At 44.8% G+C, this 19,706-nt stretch overlaps 1 protein-coding gene across 1 annotated transcript in view; it reads right to left on the bottom strand.

The window, feature by feature from the left end:
* NPAS2 (neuronal PAS domain protein 2) overlaps positions 1-19,706 on the bottom strand; it is a 52,565-nt gene that overhangs the window by 26,790 nt on the left and 6,069 nt on the right. Inside the window, exons 3-6 of the mRNA XM_084279427.1 lie at positions 17,251-17,342; positions 13,903-13,992; positions 8,110-8,230; positions 6,966-7,079 (exon numbers count right to left, since the gene is read on the bottom strand). Coding sequence (XP_084135553.1) covers positions 6,966-7,079; positions 8,110-8,230; positions 13,903-13,992; positions 17,251-17,342 — 417 coding nt within the window. The remainder of the gene's footprint in view (positions 1-6,965; positions 7,080-8,109; positions 8,231-13,902; positions 13,993-17,250; positions 17,343-19,706) is intronic.

The raw sequence follows: 19,706 nt of genomic DNA, 5'->3' as shown, positions 1-19,706 counted from the left end.
GGAACAGGCTGCCCAGGGAGGTGGTGGAGTCACCATTCCTGGAGGTATTTAAAAGGTGTGTAGACAAAGTGCTTAAGGACATGGTCTAGAGGTGGACTAGGCAGGGTTAGGCTGTGGTTGGACTCGATGATCTAAAGGGTCTCTTCCAACCCAGGTGATTCTATGATTCTAAGGGAGCAGAATACATACCCAAATGTGGCATTTACAATGTCGGATTATATTTCCAAGAGGCAAACACAATACTAAAAGGGTAATAATTAGCACATAGGACAGCGATGTAGTAAATTTGGGATTTCATCACAACATTTGGGAAGGTTGAACTTAGCGGCAGTCAATGAGTAAGTCAAAATAGATGAGCTGCAAGTCATTCATCAAACAGCTACTGTGCCATCTCCATACTCAGCTAGCTGCACTAAAACCAGTCAAAAAGTACTAAAAACCTTGGTGATACCCACAGGTAGGCACCACCTTGAAATGTACATCTTGATCTGCAAAATAACTAAAAGAAAAAGAATCTCCCCATTTGTTTCTGAACCACTTTGCTGCCCAACTTATGCTGTTCATATCTGTTCTTTCCACAGCTCTATCTGCAAGGCTTGTTCTGCTCTGCTCTTGCAGCTGGTCAGCAAGTTTCCACTTTTTTTTTTTGTTGATAAATTTTAAAGGGTAGTCCAAAAAAAGAGATAATTTCATTACTTCAAATACATAAATAAATAAATAGAAATAATCCCGTTATAATCTTTTAAGCACACCTTCTGAAAAAGCATGCTCTATAATTTTCGGAGTCTCTTTAAAAAACCCACACAACATCTTGAAGCAGCAAAGTTCAGTTAATGAACTTTCTGACAGCGCCGCGGAACAACAGCGGAATTGAAAACGGGATGAAGTCTGAGGGTATGATTATATTAACATTTATAAGTCAAATACAGGTCTGGGAGTGCTTTTGTCAGAAGGTGCCTGCTGAAAATGTTAAGCTGGCTATAAACAGGTGGGTTCAACTAAATGAGGGCACGCATGCTTCACAATTAAATGGTCTAAACAAAATACCCTGAGTAGGGAATTCGAAGGTCACATGACAAAGCTAAACAGGTAATCAGAAAGGTGAAACAGTGCTCTCATATATATCTGTTAGCTGATGCTTCTTAGCATGAATTTTAATCAATTTTGTGGTGATCTATCAGAGTTGCTGCTCCTAGAGCTACCACAACATTCTTCTGCAGAAGTACTAAATTACCTGCAAATATTATATAAGAAGATAGAAACAAACTGATTTGGCTATATACAGGGTTTTGTTACTGTTGTTGTTGGTTGCTTTTTGTTTTTAAAGACCAGGATGCTAAGGATAAGATGTTAAAAATAAGTGATAGATAATAATAATGATGAGGAACCAAGCCCTTAACTACCATAGACAGAAACATCTTTATCCTTAGGGATACAAATCATGCCACATGAAATGAATGAGAACATGTTTAAAAACCCCCAGATGCCACTGTATTCAGTTAATAATAGTACAGCAGTCAGCTGCTCGGTCATCTTATTTTAACTTAGGATCTTTAAAACACAGTCTTCCCATAACAGGGAACCTCTCAATTTATGCTGTTCGAAGGAAGAAATCCCTCCTTCCTATTTTGTCAGCTGACGTTAACGTTTAAAGACCTTAGTGACTGTCAAACAAACCCAACAGCGATTTCAAAAAACACAAGCCAAGCAGGCCAGGATAAAATCAAGTCATTAATTCAGACCACAGATAATTCTGCATTTTTTTTATATATTTATATCTGTATCTACATATATAATGAAGAAGTCTAAAGTGCTAGTGCAAGCCGGACTGCACTGAACAGCTTTGGATGTGTAACGGTGATGGTGTCCATACATCACTCATCTACTTTGACCTCCTCTCTCCTCTTCCTTCCTCCTGCTTCTCCCCTTGCTATCCCCTGTTGATACGAATCCCAAGTAAATTGTGTAGGACAGGACTGGTGCCTTTTTTCTTAAGTGCCCATAGAGAGCCTGGCATATTGCCTGCAGATTGCTAGCTGCAGCTTCTACAATACTGTTAATAGTAAATAATAATATGTGGCTGTCGGTTCTGATCAAAACAGTCATTTCAGTTTGAGTTACTCTTGTTATCAGATGTTTCTGCATATGCTTATGGAGGCTCAAGATCAATGCACCTTCTGTATAAATCTGTTTATTTCTTTTAAAAAGGAATTCAGATTGAATTAATTGTTCTGGGAGTGAAAAGATTATTTTTTTTTCTCCCCAGCGTAATAATTTTCTTGAAGGTTATTCTTATCTCTCAGAAATGTATCAGCTAACAGTAGAGTATCTGCTATTATTAGCATCCCGTAACCAGATACTTCCTGAGTTTCCATGTAACTAGGAACAAAAATGCAAGATGTTAAATCCACTATAGTATTTCATCAGGAACTCCTTTCACAGAATAACAGTTCTCTCCTCCTTTAAAGAGGAAGACTTCAGGCATTTTGGATGAAAGGACGGATCAGCCCCTTTAAAGATGCTGGTGGTCCTCTTTTGTAGTTTAGAAGACAGGACTCTGGATTCGTCCCTTTCAGGAATTTTTAAGCAAGTATGTCACCTCAGGAATAGGATACCAAAGCCAATATTTGGTTATATAATTATGGGAGATCTTCTTCTGTTTACAAACATTTTTCACAGGAGGAATAAATCCAGCCTTATCTGTTCTTACCAGAGTGAGCTATTAAGCAGCTTTGAAAAATAATTAATTCTCAAATTGGCATTTTATACCAGGACCTAAGCATTTCCTTGGTATTTTTGGAGGGTTATCTTTAACGCTTGCCTCCCCCCTCAGCCCTACACCAAAACTGTATGGGAACCACTGCATTATTCATTGGTGATGCTGACATGACTCAGTCCCTTATCAGGTACCACTGGTCAACAGATTCAGTGGTGTTGGCTCCCTCAGATGTTTTCATATATTCCTCTCTCTCGTTAAAATCTGGACTACGGGGCCAGAACCTGAAATATATAAAATATTGGGAAGAGTTCCTATTTGCAAATTAAACAAACCCCCCAAACCAACCCTTTTGCTTAGAGAGCCAGTAGGCATTTCTCATAGGAGCAAAGAGGGGGCTCCACCTTCCTCTTTTGAGTGGCCCGTGGGCCACCTCCCCTCCTCTCGAGGGACTACTGAGTCTTCACATCAGGTTTCAGTCCCACTTTTCTCACTGAAGCTTAATTAATGATGATTATATAATCCTCCCAAATGGAAAATCAAATCTCTTGTATTTGATTTAGCACAGCCAGTGACTCATGCAGTCGCTCTGCACAGCTTGCACTGCTGTTTCGCCGGTCAGCCGCTCTCACTCGGGCACCGCTAATTTGAGGGCGGTTCGCTCGTGCGCAGGCAGTTCATGTCACATCCCTGGTGCAGATACAGGCACAGAAATGTCCTGGCAGCAGGGGTTACACAGTATGGCCTCCTGCACACCGTACCCAGGACCAGCCCCAGCGTGGACCCTCCTGCTAACCCTGGCACCGGGCTGTGCTGCTCCTCTAGCCTCCAGCTATAGCTGAGCCCAGGAGCTCCAGGGACGGTGATCTTCTGACAGACTGAGCACATGCCGTGAGCTATGTGAACTTTCCCAGGCAGTGTCTGGGGCTCGCACATTCATCTCTCTTGGATGGGGGAAAGGTGCCAGTGACCGCTCCTCTGGGGGAGCAGCATGGGTTCAGTGTAGTCTGTGTCTGATCTGGTTCCCTGATGGCAATTCTGGTGACAGGTCACCTCGGTACATATCAAGTGTTTGATCTATTTTAGCAGAAAAAAATTTTCTCTTTGGTATCTCAGTAGAACAGCCTTTAAAGCCCCAGAGCTCCCACTAAAGTTAGGGAGAGCAGCTAAGCCCCTAACTGGCTTTCTAAGCCTTAGTCCTTCAAATTAATCCATTCAAACCCATCCCTATATGATGCTCTCAGCCATAAGTCACAATGCGATTAACGGAGAAGGTATGAGGGAGGAGGAAGGGAGGGGGTAAAGTCACTGGGACCCCAGCACGCATCACCCCCTTCTGCCATCATATGAGCAATGAGCAGGGCTAAGTGGGAAGGAAAGGTGAGAGCTTCATTAGTACTGTCACTGCCATAACCGTACGCTAATAAGAACGGAATAGCTAAGGATCCTGATGGGATCCTGATGGGATGCAGCCTGACTAGGGATAAAAGAGCATCCCCAGAGTTCTTGTGGCAGAAATGTGCAGGCAGGGCGGACTCAGGGTAGGACGCTCAGCAAACTGTTGGAAACAAAGGTAGGATTTGGTGTTGGGCGGCTAAAAAGGAACGGCAGAGATTTGTATTTGGAGAAGAACATCCTGTGTCGGTCTCCCATGTGTAAAAACATGCTCGCACTTCCACTGCTGTGAAAAGCTACAGGGAAAAGCATTCTTGAATACATTCATAAGGAAAGTCTCCTGCTAATTAAGCTTAATTTGCAATTTCTGTCTTTCTCCCCCAACAGTATGCTCAGCTAACTCTTTTCTTATCTTTAGCTTAGCCTCCTTCCTCCACAGACACCTCTGAAAAGCTGCATTTGGGGCTGGCTGATCCTACGCATGTAGGACAAGCGCTGCCCTATAAGTGATAGGTCTCTCCTCTGCCACCCTTCCCACTGCTGTCTTTCTTGCCCGCTTGGCCTCACACCTGGTGGGGGACTGGCTGGAGAACAGATATTTATTTAATGGGAAGGAGAAGACACCAATTACTGTAAGGTCTGGCAGGTGACAGACCTGGGGTGCACGGACTGGGGTGACGGCACCCTGGGGTGTGGAGGGCCAAGCAGAGGCAGGAACCCAGCGCACCGCTGCACCCATCATATGCTCAAAGGTGTCCCTGCTGCAAGTGCCTGTGCCAAAGTGTGGCTGCTGGCCCCCAGCCCCGAGTCTGGGAAGCTGCCCAAAATGTGACTGACTTCACAGGGTGCTCACTTGAGCTGATGTCCCCCATGCCTTGCTCAGGGTGCAGCCAGGTGACCCAAGAAGCCAGTGGAACCAACAACAGCCACTTTGGAGGTTTGCACCCACCTCCAGCTGCTCACTTTGGTTATCAGGTGCCAGAGAAACTGAGTTTTCAGAGTTGAATTAGGAGTCAAACTGTTGGGGTAGGGGGGGAGGGGGGCAGAGGGGACCATGGGGCTGACCCCCGGCCAAGGTGGAGCAGCACTGGGAATGTTTGATTCTTGCATTAGTAAAGCAGGCTCTGCACTGAACTGGGGAAACTAATCAGGATGGGCAAGCTCTTGTCCTGTGTTGGTGAGAGGGGAGGGGGACCAGGAGGTACCATCTCACAGAGTGGGAGCAAGGGCCATCCCCTCCTTGTTGACCAGAGGTTCGGACTGCAGCAGAGATGGGGAAAAAATTGGAAGAGGCCAAATAAAGTAAAAGATTTAGAGAAAGGTGGCACAGAGGGGGGGAAAAATCATAATAAAGAAGCAGAAAGCACATGTCCTGTTTGAAAGCTATAAGCTGGGCTCTTTGGAAAATGATTTGGTGTCTTCTGAAATCAGTATGTTCCCATTTAGTTTATATGCATTAGCCTAGGGAAGATATCTGTAACGCAAGTTTTATCTTTCTTCTGAGAAACAGCCAGCGATACAAATGCCGGGGTATGAAATTCTAATGGGTAAGAGGGCAATATTAAGGTCACGCCAAAATAAAAGGCTGAAAATCCTTGAAGAAAATGGATCAGAAATTCCCCTGGTAGAAATGTATCCTTATGAGTCAGCACCTGAAATCCGGTTTCTGCTCTAAAAAACAGAACAGCTTGGTGTGCGCGTCTGTCAGGCAGCCGCATTTCGCCTCATTCAAACTAGAAAGCACACAGGCAGTTACATTTTTTTTTTTTACATACAAATAAAGCCTCAAATCAGATGGCACCAAACAAGAAATACATATCTCCATCCTGGGCTTTGGTTTCTATTCTAGTCATGTGGAGCAAGAGCAGAAAGTCAAACGGGGACAGGGACGTTTTTCCTTCGCGGCGTGGCGTGCGGTTTTTTGGAGAGCACGGTGGGGAGTTGGGTTTTTTTTTTTTTGCTGAGGGTGACCTATTTGGAACAATACCAGCAACTTTGGAAATGCCACTCTGGAGTTCAATCAGGCAAGTAGCTAAAGCAAACTTGGGCAGGCAGGAGAAGGGAAAGTAATAAAGGAGTATTTCATTTCTGACGCTAATGGCCGCGCAGCAATCTGTTTGTTAGGGAACAGGCGATGTGGAAATCTGCTCTTCATCCCCTAAAAGATGGTTCCCCCAGACTGACTGCGGCACATTAGTGACTTTGCTGACTGTATTTCTTTCCTTTTTTTTTTTTTTTAATTTTATTTTTTTGAGAGTGTTGGTTTCTGCAGTGCTGGAGAGGAATGTGAAATGGCAGCTGCAGAGGGAGACGGGTTGGAAGTGTCCTCAGCTGCTCCTACGCCAGTGACTGGGACCCTCAACCACAGCACGGGGAGGTGGGCACAGGCACTCAAAAGTACGAGGCACTGCCACCTCTCCCCAGGATTTTTTGGAGAAGGGTGAGAGGGCAGATTTGGGAGGCTGTCAGTCCTGGCACAGAAGTCACGATTAACGTAAGCCAGCGGATAAAGTAGCAAGCTCCGTATTTAGCTAACAGGCACAGTTGTAGCACACAGCATCAGTGAGCGCAAACAAACCCACCTCAGGACCAGCCATCATTTGCAAACTTACCCAGAGCCCAGGACCAGTGCTAGTGAGGGAAGGGCAGTAACAAAAGGGGCTAACACAATTTTACTCGGCACAGGAGTTTGTCCAGCTACTGCCAACCAGCCACAAGATCCGCGTGAGGCAAAATTTACCCCATAATGTTAAAAACAGTCCTTTTGGTTAAAAGCCTGCCTTGTGCCACAGAGCAATACTTATATTTTATTTCACACAGCTAAAGTAACATTTATACAACAATTAAAGCTTACCATTGCTGTAAGACCGAAAATTTCCTACAAATTTTATGTATTCATAGGTTGGAAATTCCTTTGGGTTCAAACTTCCTCTCAGAAGATGACAATAAAACTCTAGTTCATTGTCAGCTGGATTGTTAAAAGAAGAAGAAGAAGAAATAAATATACTATTTCAGCTAAACACAACCAACGGTGTCTTCCAACCCCAATCTTGCAACTGGCTGCATGAGAGCAGCTTAGTACCACTCAGAATCCTATATACCTATGTGCTATATTGTGGGGTGACAGCCTCTGCAAGGAGTAGCCTTGCAGAGATATAGCTTGCCCAGTGCTGTGCAGAGATCTGCCTACAGCTTAGGGACAGCCTCTGGAACTCACTGGCCCTTCTTTTGTACCACCTTCATCACAGGAATTACGTTGCCGTAGTATCAATACAGCAAACGAGAGAATGAAATCCTTCACATATAGCAGCTTTTTTTCTTCTTTTTTTCCTTTTTCTATTTAGGCTTTTCATGACTCACAGCTGTTCTACAACTTGTGTTGGAAAACTATGCCTAATTACCTCAAAATATCTATTAAATTAACTTTGGCATATTAGCTATCAGCTGCAGGTTTTGTATATACAGTAGATTAGGCAGCTGTAAGTCTCACATTATCGTGCGTTTCCTGGTTTCCCACGTCTTGCCTCCCAGAGTGAATAAGGGTGAGGCAAGTAAAAGTGGGGGTTTTTTTTTAGGAAAAACAAAATTAGATATGAAAAAGAATTGCAATGACTTTCAACTACAGGCAAACCAAAGGCACATGACACTAGCCCATCTCTGAACACCATCTCACTTGAACAGGCTGAGATATCAATTAAGATGTGATTTGTCTCCGGTGAACCCTCCGTTTCCATGGGCTAACCTATTTTCCTGAGCTGTCTCAAAAGATCCGATATTTAATAATTAACATAACTGCAAGTAGTCTCAGCCTAGTAAAATAAAGGCAGAGGGTTTCAGTTAAAAATAGAACCGAGGGGTCATTCCAGGTGGCAAGATCTTTTAAAAAGGCTACGAACCACAGTTTTATATTGCACATCACATAAAAAACTCTATCTGTGAGAGAACTTTGATCCTGCCCGTGCTCTTTCATTTACTGAGGAAGATAAAATAAAACTTACTTTTTAGGTAATCCGGTGAGGCAGAATCTGTCATAAGCATACAAGAAGATAACATCTTATAAATTTCTGAATGTTCCTGTTCTGGGAGGAAATTTAATAAATTCTGATCCAAGACATCACACTGCAAAGAAAAAGAACCTTTGAGAAAAACAGAAATATCACAGCACGGCAGCTGATGGGAGTTTTCCTGCTGATTTCCAGGAACTTCTGACAAAGCCTGAACTGGGGAGAGGAGGAACAACTGCTGGGTGAACCGAGCGGGTGCTTCTCCGTGGGCCGGTTCTCAGTTTAATTCTCAACACTCAGACCCCACAAACCTGAACTCCACCTGAAATCTCAGTATTGAGCTTTGGGAATGGAAAGAGGAGAAGGATTTGTGCAAAAGGCCATGAATGGCCCAGGGTGGAGAAGACAAAGAGTCTGTCTGAGGGTTTTCAAGAGGAAAATCTCACTGTGCTCCACAGGGTGACTAATCTAACCCTAGAAGAGCGTATGTCAAACAAGTCCCGAGATAAAGTGACCCTCTATTGGCATTGACTTCCATCCATCCCATCTGAGACAAGCTTGGGCTGAGCTGGTAGCACTGACACAGCCTTGTGTGTCGTCAGAGCAGCTGCTATCTGGCTGTATCGTCGTGTTGAAAATGTGTTAGCCCTGTGTGAGACCAGCAAGTTATTAATCATCATCATTTATTTATGTATTTACTTAAGATTTTGCTTTGGTTTCCCCCTGCTTTCTACCCAAGCCTGCTGTTCTGTGTGGAATTTGGGTTTAGAGTAATGAAATGCATTGAGTACACTCTGAGAATCTGAGTGCTACGCTTTACATGCCTATGGTGATGCCATAATACATTACTTTAGATTACTTACAAGTAAGTATTTATTACACGTGCTCATTACCTCAGTATTCCTCTTGTGATGAAAACCTGAAACTTATTTTTGTGGCTTCAGGTGTACCTTATTAATATGCATCCTACTGATACAGTATGTGATTAAGTGTTTAGATATAGGTATAAATATACATATATACGCATTAAGTATATTTTTAAAATGTATATACATTAATTTAATGCATACACATGCCTATATACACCCTTTATATCTATAATTGTATTTATATTTTATTATTCATGTTATGTTTATGTTTATACAAAATGTATTACATTATTCACGTAATATGGGGCATATGAAGAGAGAAGACCAGGCAGGAAACAGCAGTGGGGAGTCCTGCTTGAAGCTTATGGTACAACCTCCGTAAAGCAATTTTTCCTTCTTGTTCCTTTTCTACCTGCAAATGGTAGATAATGATACTTATCTGCCAGTTTCACGTAAGTCTCATGGGGGTTAATTAATCTCCCATCCACTCAGCAGCAGCTGCAGGAGGACTAGATGTGAGCTGTCACCGCTCCTCACACACGCTATTGCTTCTTCAGTGACCTGAGGATGTACCACCTTTTGTCTCCATATTGTGACCAAGCTCTGATTCAAAACTTATTACCAGTTCTGCAGTGTCATTTCTGTTTCAGGTGACAGTGGCAGAGGCCTGTGACTACCTGTATGCCAGAAGTCACGAGACTTCTGCTCCACACACACCTCAGAGCAACCTCCTGCCCTGAGCACCAGCTGTTCACCAATTCACAAGTCCTGGCATTTATATTTTTTGCCATTCTCACGTACCATATCCAGAATTTTATGTTTGGTTTCCATCTTTTCTGTTAGGGAATGAGAAATTTTTAATTTTTTTTTTTAGGAACTATGAAGAAATGATAAAATATCTATGTCTTACTGTGTTTCACAAGTCTTGCCTCCCATGGAGGTTAGGCACGCCTGTAAAGCAGTGCACGGAACAGCATTTCTGAATCTTGGATGTAGCAAGGCTCCAGTAATGTTCTTGAATCAGTATGTCAATCAAGAATATATCAACAGGTCAAATGGAGTGAAGGAAGCAGACACCACACACTACAGTCTCGCTGGAGCTGTAGGAAATGCCAGGTGAGCTTTTCAGAGCTATTTGTGCACCAGACCCAAAGAGCAGACATCTGGTGCCATGGCAAAGAGGTGGCCGGAGAGAGGGACAAAATTGGATGGTCACAGACAAAAATGGATCAGTTGGAGGGGAACAGTTTGCAGCTTTGCCTAATTATTCTAATTATTCTATTCTGCAGCGGGCAGTTCTGCCCCACTGGCAGGCACAGCCACAAAGCACCGCTGAATGAGGCAGGCAAAGCGGATAAAAGGTAAACCACAGTGACTGTGAGCAGGGTGGTTAGATGAATGACATTAATGCATATTTATGCTGCTAAGCTTGGGATCTACTCCACACCTCGGATTCTGTGGATCCCACTAAGAGAAACTTCTGAGTAGTTCCCCTGATACCACACCGGCAAAGAAACAACAGCTTTGCATACGTGGATGCTTGTCCATTCCAAAACCAGCTCACAGTAACCTTGCCCCACGTTCTGAAGTCACTTGATGTATAGCTTAAATATCTGCTTGCTTTCAACAAAGCAGCTGTACCCCTGCACTGAGCTCCTTCCTCACATTTCATTGCTTTTTGGGAGGGTGGGGAGGAAATACGATGAGCTACTCTCACCGCAGAGAAATAAAGCTGGAGAACTGAGCACGATGGTCACTGCAGGAGTGGGAAGGTGGAGGGCTGCAAATGAGATTGGCTTCTTTCCCATCACCCAAAAAGTCAAGATAGCTCTGCTCTCATGTGCTGGGATTTGGTCCCCGAATCAGTCTCTATATCCTGCACTAATGCCCACTGCGACCCTGCCGCAGCAACGCAACATGAAAAACCGCTGTACGCTATAAGGTGTGATGCCCTGGGTTCGTCTGCCCTGAAGGTTAATTTAAAGGCCAAACACAGCAAAGCAGCTGCCTGAGCTTCACCAGGGAGCTCCTGGGGAGAATGAACACGCCCCCATCCCAGGAGAAGCTCAGCCTCACCTTATTTGGGGAGTTGGACTCGATGATGTCTCGAGGTCCCTTCCAACCCCTATGGTTCTGTGATTCTTTTCACAACCACCTTCCCACCAACCTTTGTGGACCATCATGTGGGCAGGCACTGAGCATGGACCCCTTGTCCACGGGACTAAAGCTGGGTGAGATGGTCACCACTTTCCCAGTCCCTGAGAAGGTGCAGCACCTTCTGCCTGAGTCCATGGACAGGCAACATCCATGAGAAACCTGCGTCTCCTCCTGGCCGTTGGAAATACTAACTCCGCTGCTTGCGTTCAGCTGTTTCAAAGCAGACAAGGAGGAACAGGGGGGAGAGACCTGCATAGTCTTGGGGCCATAGCATACCATCTGACTGACAAATGCTATGAGTTGTGACCAGGCTTCCAGGAGTTCACCTTTAACTATAGTTAATCTTATCATGTGAGCTAAACCTCTCTTTATATCAACCAACCCTAGGAGTAGCCTCCAGATCTTGTCACAGCAAACTATTTAGAATTATGACAGAGGAAGTTTGTGTTTGAAAATGCTCTGTGGAAGCTGTATTAAAGAGAATTGGATGTATTTGTTCTCAGCACCAGAGTCTTTCATGATCTTAATGAAAGAAAATGCATCAGGTTTCTTCATAGGGGACCTCAGAGAGCCCCGCTCCACATTCTGCCCAGTTCTCCTTCCTTTTCAGAGCTCAAAGCAGAAGATTTGCAGAGTATTTTTTTTCCCTGCAGCCACAGAGGAGAAAGAATTGGTATTTTGTCCCTCAAAAGAGTAACTGAATTTAGCTTACAAATAGATCCTGGAGGTAAACAAAATAAACCACATAGATTTTTTTCCAGCTAGCACTCTGATCGGTTTTAAAACTTAAAAAGACTCATGTAAAGGGCAGCATGGGGCTAAAATTCCCAGCGTGCACCTAACTGCACACCCAGCTGGGCCCCAGCGCACGGCCATAGCAATCTGCAGACCTCAGGCAGGCAGAAGCCTTTATTCTGTGTTCAGCTGTGGTCTCTGGGATATACCCAGTCACTCTGCATGGGTTGGGCTGGTGGGGTAGTTGTCGACCATTATCACTCCATTGGCTTTGGGAAGGTCTGTGGGAACTCCTGCTCCACCTCCAACCCTGGCGGGTTGGTCTCTGGCTTGGGCTGCTATGTGCTGCTTAGAATCATAGAATCATAGAATGGTCTGGGTTGGAAGGGACCCCAAGGATCATAGAGCTCCAACCCCCCTGCCACAGGCAGGGCCACCAACCTCCAGGCCTGGATCTACACAAGGCTGCCCAGGGCCCCATCCAACCTGGCCTTGAACACCTCCAGGGATGGGGAATCCACCACCTCTCTGGGCAGCCTGTTCCAGCACCTCACCACTCTTTCTGTAAAAAACTTCCCCCTAATATCTAATCTAAACCTTCCCTCCCTCATGCTTCTGCATGAATGAGAAGTAATGGTCATCCTTGTCCTCATTTTGGGCATGAATTTGGGAGGGAAAATCTGTTTAGTCTCTGATGGTCCAACTCAGGAATTATGAACCCAAATCAACCCGTGTTCAGCCAGGGCTTAAGGTTTCAGGCACAGGGTCTGAAATGTGTCTTCCTGAAGAGCAATACTTTCTTCAGATCTACCATTAAGAATCAGTATTTGGAGGGAATGGCAGTAAACCCCTCAAACCATGAAAGACAAAGAAATTCCACAGAAATCAGTAAGGGTATGAAGGCCCAACAGGCTGCATGCAGGACAGGGCTTTCTCTGCCTTTGAAGTGAAGGCAAATGTCAGAAAATAGTCAACTACTGGTCTTCTCAACTGTCGAGGATTAAAGAAAACTGAAATAGATAGATTCAATTCCATCTGTTGTTGCATAGCAATATTCTTGCATTTACCAGGAGCTGCTGCCTTTCATCAAGTTCCTTTCGTCTCAGAAGAAAATAATTTTTGTTCATATTACAGTGAGGTTGTGTGTGTGAAATACATTTGTCTGGGTGGAAAACACAGAGCGTATTCTGGTGAAGAAGGAAGCGAGAGGAAAAGAATTGTAATTTTCCTAAGAACATGGGTAGGGAGGTGGTACAATAATGATTTGGCAGCTATATTTTTTCTCCTGGGCATGTATTTATTTGAGACCAAGCTACTAAAAAATGAGTGTGAGGATTAATCCTTAATTATTGTGCTATTTCTCCTAGAGCAGCCTTAGCAACAAGGAGCAGGATTTGGAGCGGTCCCTCTCCCCCGCTCCTCCAGCCCAAGCCGGAGCATGCAGGAGTGCCTCCTGCAGAGAGACCCCGCAGCCTGCAGATAAAACAAGCCCTGTGCGCCGGACCCAGGCACCGACCATCACCAGCAGCCCCCCCGGGAGTGGGGTGCACTCCCCTTAGGAAACCACAGCTGAGCTGTGGGGGCAGCTTGGCAGCAGCCTCCGACTAACTCCCACTCCTCCGAATTCAGTGGGGGGTTCGGGCCTTTATTTACCTCCCTGGGAGCAGAGTAACAAGCTCCTTGTCAGGCTGCTAGTGGCACTGGTGCTATTCTCTGCCAGCTCAGAAATCAGAGATGGGAAGGATCAGACAGGTCACCCTGTCCCTCCCCTGGCCAGAATATTCCTGCGGAGCTTTTCCCATTCAAGCCCAAGTGCCTCATAGCAACAGCAACCTGAAGGGTATGAATCAGACAGAGAGCGAGTAGAGCTGATAAACAGCAGCAGCGTAATGCAGGGACAAGCCCCTTCGCTGCATTTTCGGCACAGCACACCCCCCTGCCCGCCTCCCCCCCCCTCTTTACGCCTGTTTCTAAAACTGCAGGGCCCGATCCTACCGTTGGTAGCAGGAAAGGCAGACTGACTCACCGGTAAATGCCCTAGAAGAGGTGTGATGCTGTCAGACACATAGATGATGCTTCCACCTGTGGTTACTGCTATAATGAAGCCATCTAATGCCTAAGGAAAACAGACAAGCGGAGAGGGCTTCAGTAGGAACGAGGGGTGTAAACAGGGTGCCTCATCGCATGTTGATCAGAACAGTTTGACTTCAGCACCACATTGTTACCAAGTTGTAGGAACGTTATCTCAAGTTGCAGAACAGTAATTCTCTGATTTTGCAGTCTGATTTAACTTTTACAGCATTCTTTGTAGTCTAGTAAAACCTACTATTGAAGCAACAAAGGGCTCACAGGAACATTTCATGTCTCAGTTTTTAAATTAATCACACATTTTAATAATGCAAAATGACTAAGACTGGATCCCTTGGAAGTTATTAAAATGAACATTTGAGCTCTGTGTAAATATCAAAGGACGATGAAAGGATGCGGTCCTATCTCAGAGTGGTACTTCTCTGCAAACCCCATAAATCTCAGTTTGTATTAATGTAACGTTGTGTATTACGGGGCTTTCATGTAAGTGAAAGCAATGCAAATGATCAAATAGTCCTTAGCCTGAGTTTTAATTGAGTGATTTATTTTAAAGGTCATGGTATTAGATTGCTCATTCCAGAAGAAATTCACCCTTCTTCAGAGGTTCTTTCTCCCTTTGGTCCCACTGTCACTCTTAGGACTGGAGGGGAATGTCAGCCTTGTCCCCATCATCTGCACAGGAGCAATCTCACCTCCCAAATTAGTTTCTTCTTTAGTCTGAGCTGCGAACTTTCAAGCTAAACGTTGATCAAAGTTAAATATATAAATATAACCTACTCTGAGCATACCCCCACAAAAATAAAACAATTAAGAGTTAACAGCAGGTGCTCAGAGACTCTATTAAAACCTCCCAGTTGCAGCAGAGGAGCCACTGATGCCTTCAAATGGAGCAGGTCTGGGTCTTTCCTGCCCACTCACTGGTGATGCGGAGCCGGCGTCACTGCAGTGTTTGAGCAGTGTGGGCACTGCAGGCACGACTGAGCCAGAGCAGAGTTCAACAACGCTCTGGGGGCAACACCTGGTCAGGTGACAGGTGTATGGTGCACACAGCCTGACCACGGTGACATGGCACCACAAAACCTTGCTGCAAACCCAGGCAGGCCTCCAAGCCAGACGAGCAGTTGATCCTGTGAGCTGCAGCACATCCTTTCCCCCCTCCACAATCCACACACCCCCTCCCCCGCTGACTTCAATAAGGGAAAGAATTCTGAGAACACTGGAAAATGGTAATTGTTTTTCAGAAAAAAAAAAAAAGAGAAAGAAAACACAAAGCCTTGAATAAAGACACAAACATATGTTCCTTTTTCCAGAGAATGCTGAGCACCCACAACTATTTAAGTCAATGGGAATCTGCTGGTGCTCCAATCCTTTGAAAAGCAGGTCAATAACTTATACTCCAGTAGAAGAGCGTGTGTTTAGCATCCCTGAAAACCCTCCAGCTGCTATAGTTAGTTTGATTTTGTTAATCTAAGTGCAGGGAATATGTTTTTCTTTAGTGTAGTACATTCAAGCTGTTTTCTGAAAAAGCATGATAGCTGTTAACCCGTAGAAGAGAGCAGTGGTTTTACAAGGCAGCTGGATTGTGCATGTTACTATGGTGAAGGTTGTTGGGTTGGGGTTTTGGGTTTTTTTTAATCAAGTCTTTATTTTATACCCAATGTAAATTACACAAAGTGACTCACATCAGAATTTAGTGGTAAAATCAACTTGGTGTGTGCGTACATAATTCCCTTTTTATTTACTCACAACTGGCCCTTCCAACATTGAGGACTGAGGGCATACCCCTCTTCAAAGATTTCAGGGCTGCAACAGTTCTAGGTGGACAAACAGAGCCTAATACTCACTCCTATGTAATCTGATGACAGCCTTTTCAATGAGGTAAGAAAAGGTCATTTTCAGGAAAGCTGATGTATTACTGCAGTCAATTAAGCTCTGATTCTTTTGAATCAGTGCTTGGAAAAAAACCCTTCCCACTTTTTAATAACAGGAGAGGAAAAACTTCAAGCAGTCTTGTCCAAATGTTAATAAAATAAGATTAGTAGGAAGGCAAAAAAGCAGAGAATGATGAGCAGCTGGCTCAACAGGACATCCCGATACCCAATGTTATCTTGAAGGGCATGGAAAATCGGAGTAGCAAGAAGGTGATTTATAAGCTGGGAAACTAAAAGCAATTGTTTTCATCTAAAATTGTGTGGCATACAAGTAGGATCAACAAAGACCCAGCCAGTCAAGACAGCTGCCAATTTATTGCTATCCGAGGGAAATATTTCAGTGCAGCCTGAAGGAGGAATGTACATTAAGTTCTCGTGTGCTGAGATGGGAATCAGGGGTCATTGGTGCATGGTGAGCAAAGCGACTCCTCACCCTGAACCAGGGGAGTCTCATTGCAACAAACTGCAATGGCCAAGGGGTCACCAGCCCCTGGGGGCCACCAACATGCCCTGACATTCCTCCCTGCCCCGCAGCTAGAGTGTGGATTGCACCCCATGTTCATGTCATTTGTGGGAGGAGGAGAAGCTTGTCCTCAAAGGACACTGCGGGGCCACACAACCTCCATGTGTTTAGTCTGGGAGAAGAGCCTTGTTAAAGAAGGCTCTAGCTGCGACTGAGAGAGAAAAATAAGTTTTAGCAGCTCATTTGCATTTCATCTCGAACCTACATAAACGCCATTGAGTCACCTCCTTTCGAACGCCAGCTAGTGTTAAAAGCACCTATGGTATAATTTAAAAGTAATTTTAAAACTATCACTGCGAAGTAACCCTGCTCCCTGTTAGAATAAAAAGTGTTTGATAAGGGCCTTGGAAATCACCGGGGTGGAAGTATTAACTGCATCAAACCAAGAGGAGCTGTCAGGTTTTATCTGCCTGTGCAGCACCTAGCACTAGAGGGACGCTGCTGCTGCTGCTTTCGAGGTGCCAGCCTTGCATAAATATTAGGCAATAATAACGCCTTCCAAGAACAGGAGGAAGGAAACTGCCGCTTGCCCTTTTCCTCACCCCTCTTTGCAAAAATAAAAGCTAAGCCGTGATTTGACTCTCTCCCCCGGATGGCACCTCGTCTCAGGAGTCCCTGTGCAGCTTCGCGGGCTGCGGCGGCACAGCGCCGTGGCACCACCGAGAGCGAAAAGCCACACGAGGGGACTCGGATCCCTCGTCCCGGTGATGATTCGAACGCAGCAGTACCCGAAACCTCCTCTTTTGGACGTGCAGGTGACATTTTGTGCTAGACACGTGGGCATTTCCATGACTGCTAGACAAAATTAGGGAAGAAATATGTGCATGTTCACCTCCAACATCAGCTGGGTGAATTCTTCGTTGCTGAGAAACGAAGGCTTCCAGTCCTGCTGGATTTCCGAAATCTCCGTCTGTGCCGAGACTTCTAGACAAAGAAAACATTTCATTATATATTTTTTTAATTCAAGAAAACCTTGTATTTTGCAAGCCTATATACCAGCTGCTGTGAAAAGACAGAAATCACGTTTATATTAACAAATTGCAGCTTTTGAGCATGGGTTTTGCATACAGAGAGAATAAAGACTACCCAAACTGGGCCCGATCCTTTTTTACTCAGCTCAGCTTGAACTGACTTCAGTTTGAGCCCCAATTCACATAGCCATTGGCCTCCATCAGCCTTACTCTGGTATTGATCAAAAGATAAAACCGCTTTGCTTGAAATGAAAATCGAGGCAAGGATTGGCATGTGTTCAAACTGATACCTACATTTTACAGCTTCAAAATTAGGATGCCTGAGAGAGCCAAGGTTCAGCCTACAGCTTCTGTGCCAAATAGGGAGCAGGAAGAAAACCTACCCCTTCAGAGGACCCCCCCGAAGTGCTGTGACCCCAAACAGCAGAGCTATTGCTCCATTCTCCGAAACACCTTCCAAACATGAGTGTTTGCAGCAGCCTTACACTAATGCTGCTGTTAACCTCGCTCTGCCTCACAGTGCAGGGCAGCCCCCAAGGGGGAACAGAGCACCAAGTCTCATCCCAAATCCTGTCCAGAGGGGAGGTTCTCCTGTGCTGTCAGCCTGTGAGACAACAGGGGTAGCTGGATGCACCACAGTGAGCTGTTTCCTTTGAAACAGCTCTACCTGAGTCACACTGCGTTCTGGGGGACAGATAGTTTGGAGACATTCGAGCTGGTTTTGTTCACCGCTCGCTCTGCTTGCTAAGAACGCTCCTTCATTCAGCACCAGCAGCGAGGGGGATGCTGAGCACAGCCTGCCTTCTCCTTTCAGCACCACCTGCTAATTAATCCTATCGATTAACACTTCCAGAGCATGTAATATCCAACGCTCCCCATTCGGAGCACATAGGCAAACTGGCCAGAGAAATGTAAATGGCTAAATGATGTTAAAGACAGCAAATTTATGCCTGTGCATACTGTTGCCTAGAAAGAAATCAAAGCCCCCGATCAGGCTTTATTAGCAGAGGTGCATCCGTCTGCTTCAACCAGCTTGTTCAGCTCGCTTTCTGCACTGCTGCGGGCTGGCACTGGTGACACAGCGGCTCTCTGCAGCCCCCATGGCCTTACAGAGAGAGGTTTCAAAACCAGGCTGAGAAAAGAGATCCAGCCCGATCAGGTTTTTGTTATACAGTCTCAGAATACAGGATACGTTCAGCTTGGGAAAGCCGATAGACACAAAACAGAGACTGTTGGAAGAATTACTTGAGATTTGGGAGATTCTCTGGATTATGAAGGAGGAGGCTGTTTATGGAGAAAAAAAAAATCTGAAAATTGACCTCCTCCTTCCATATAACTAAAATCTTGGTTTAGCCTACCAAATGAAAGGGAAATGTGATTCAATAAACCAGATCCAAAGTACGTGGAAGATAATCAACGTTTCTTAAACGCTGATGCTTTGTATTATTTTGTGTGACTGCTAATCTAGTTTAAAAATAGATAACATTAGTGGTTTTTTATGGCAAGTGCACAAAAAGCAGTCACAGTTTGACCCAATTGCTGTGGAAGGATTTGTGACTGTCACTTTTCCTTTACCTAGCTGTTCTTCCAGAAATGAAGTGCCTTTTGGAGTAAATTATTTGGGCTATCAGCTACACTTGTCTACACTTATTCAAATGTCATGTGATTGTTCTTTGCTTGGCTTTATAATTGAGCATGTTCACATCCTACTTTACTCTGCCTTGGGCAGCGAAGAAAAAAAAAAAGAAGATATGTTATTACTGTCATTTTTTAATAGGTATATACAATTATTAAACTTTGAGATGTCCTAGTCGTGCCCTCCTGTATGAAATCATCTTGTCTGTGGCAAAAATTCATTTAAGGAGAAACTGCACTCTAACAACAGAACCACTATAATTATTTCCTCAGTAAGTTTGACATTTGTGACTCCATTATGTTGGGAGTAATGATATAAGAGTTTTTTACGCTCTTTTCTGTTTCACCCAGAGCTCTCCAGGGAGTGAAGACAGGAGGTGCTGGATGAGGGAAGGCGAGCCTGGGGATGCGACGCATCAGCTCGCAAGAGCTCTTTCTGGTTTGTGGGACGGGGGTTATTCCCCACAGTCACCTGCTGAAGCCTCTTCCTCACAGGAGCAGAGCAAGAAGGTCCCATTTTAAACCAGTGCCCAGATTTATAATGCAGAAGTGCTTCAGCTGGCTGCTGCTGGTGGATGTTCATGTTTCAGGAAGCCCGTAACCAGAAACTAGACCAAGCAGGGTGGATCAGCAGGGTCAGAAACTTCCCTCTGTGAGGGCACATGTCTAAGGCACTTAACTG

This window comes from Gallinula chloropus (assembly GCF_964237585.1).
Source record: "Gallinula chloropus genome assembly, chromosome: 1".
NCBI classification, from domain to species: Eukaryota; Metazoa; Chordata; class Aves; order Gruiformes; family Rallidae; genus Gallinula; species Gallinula chloropus.
This window is presented reverse-complemented; position numbering and strand designations above follow the sequence as displayed.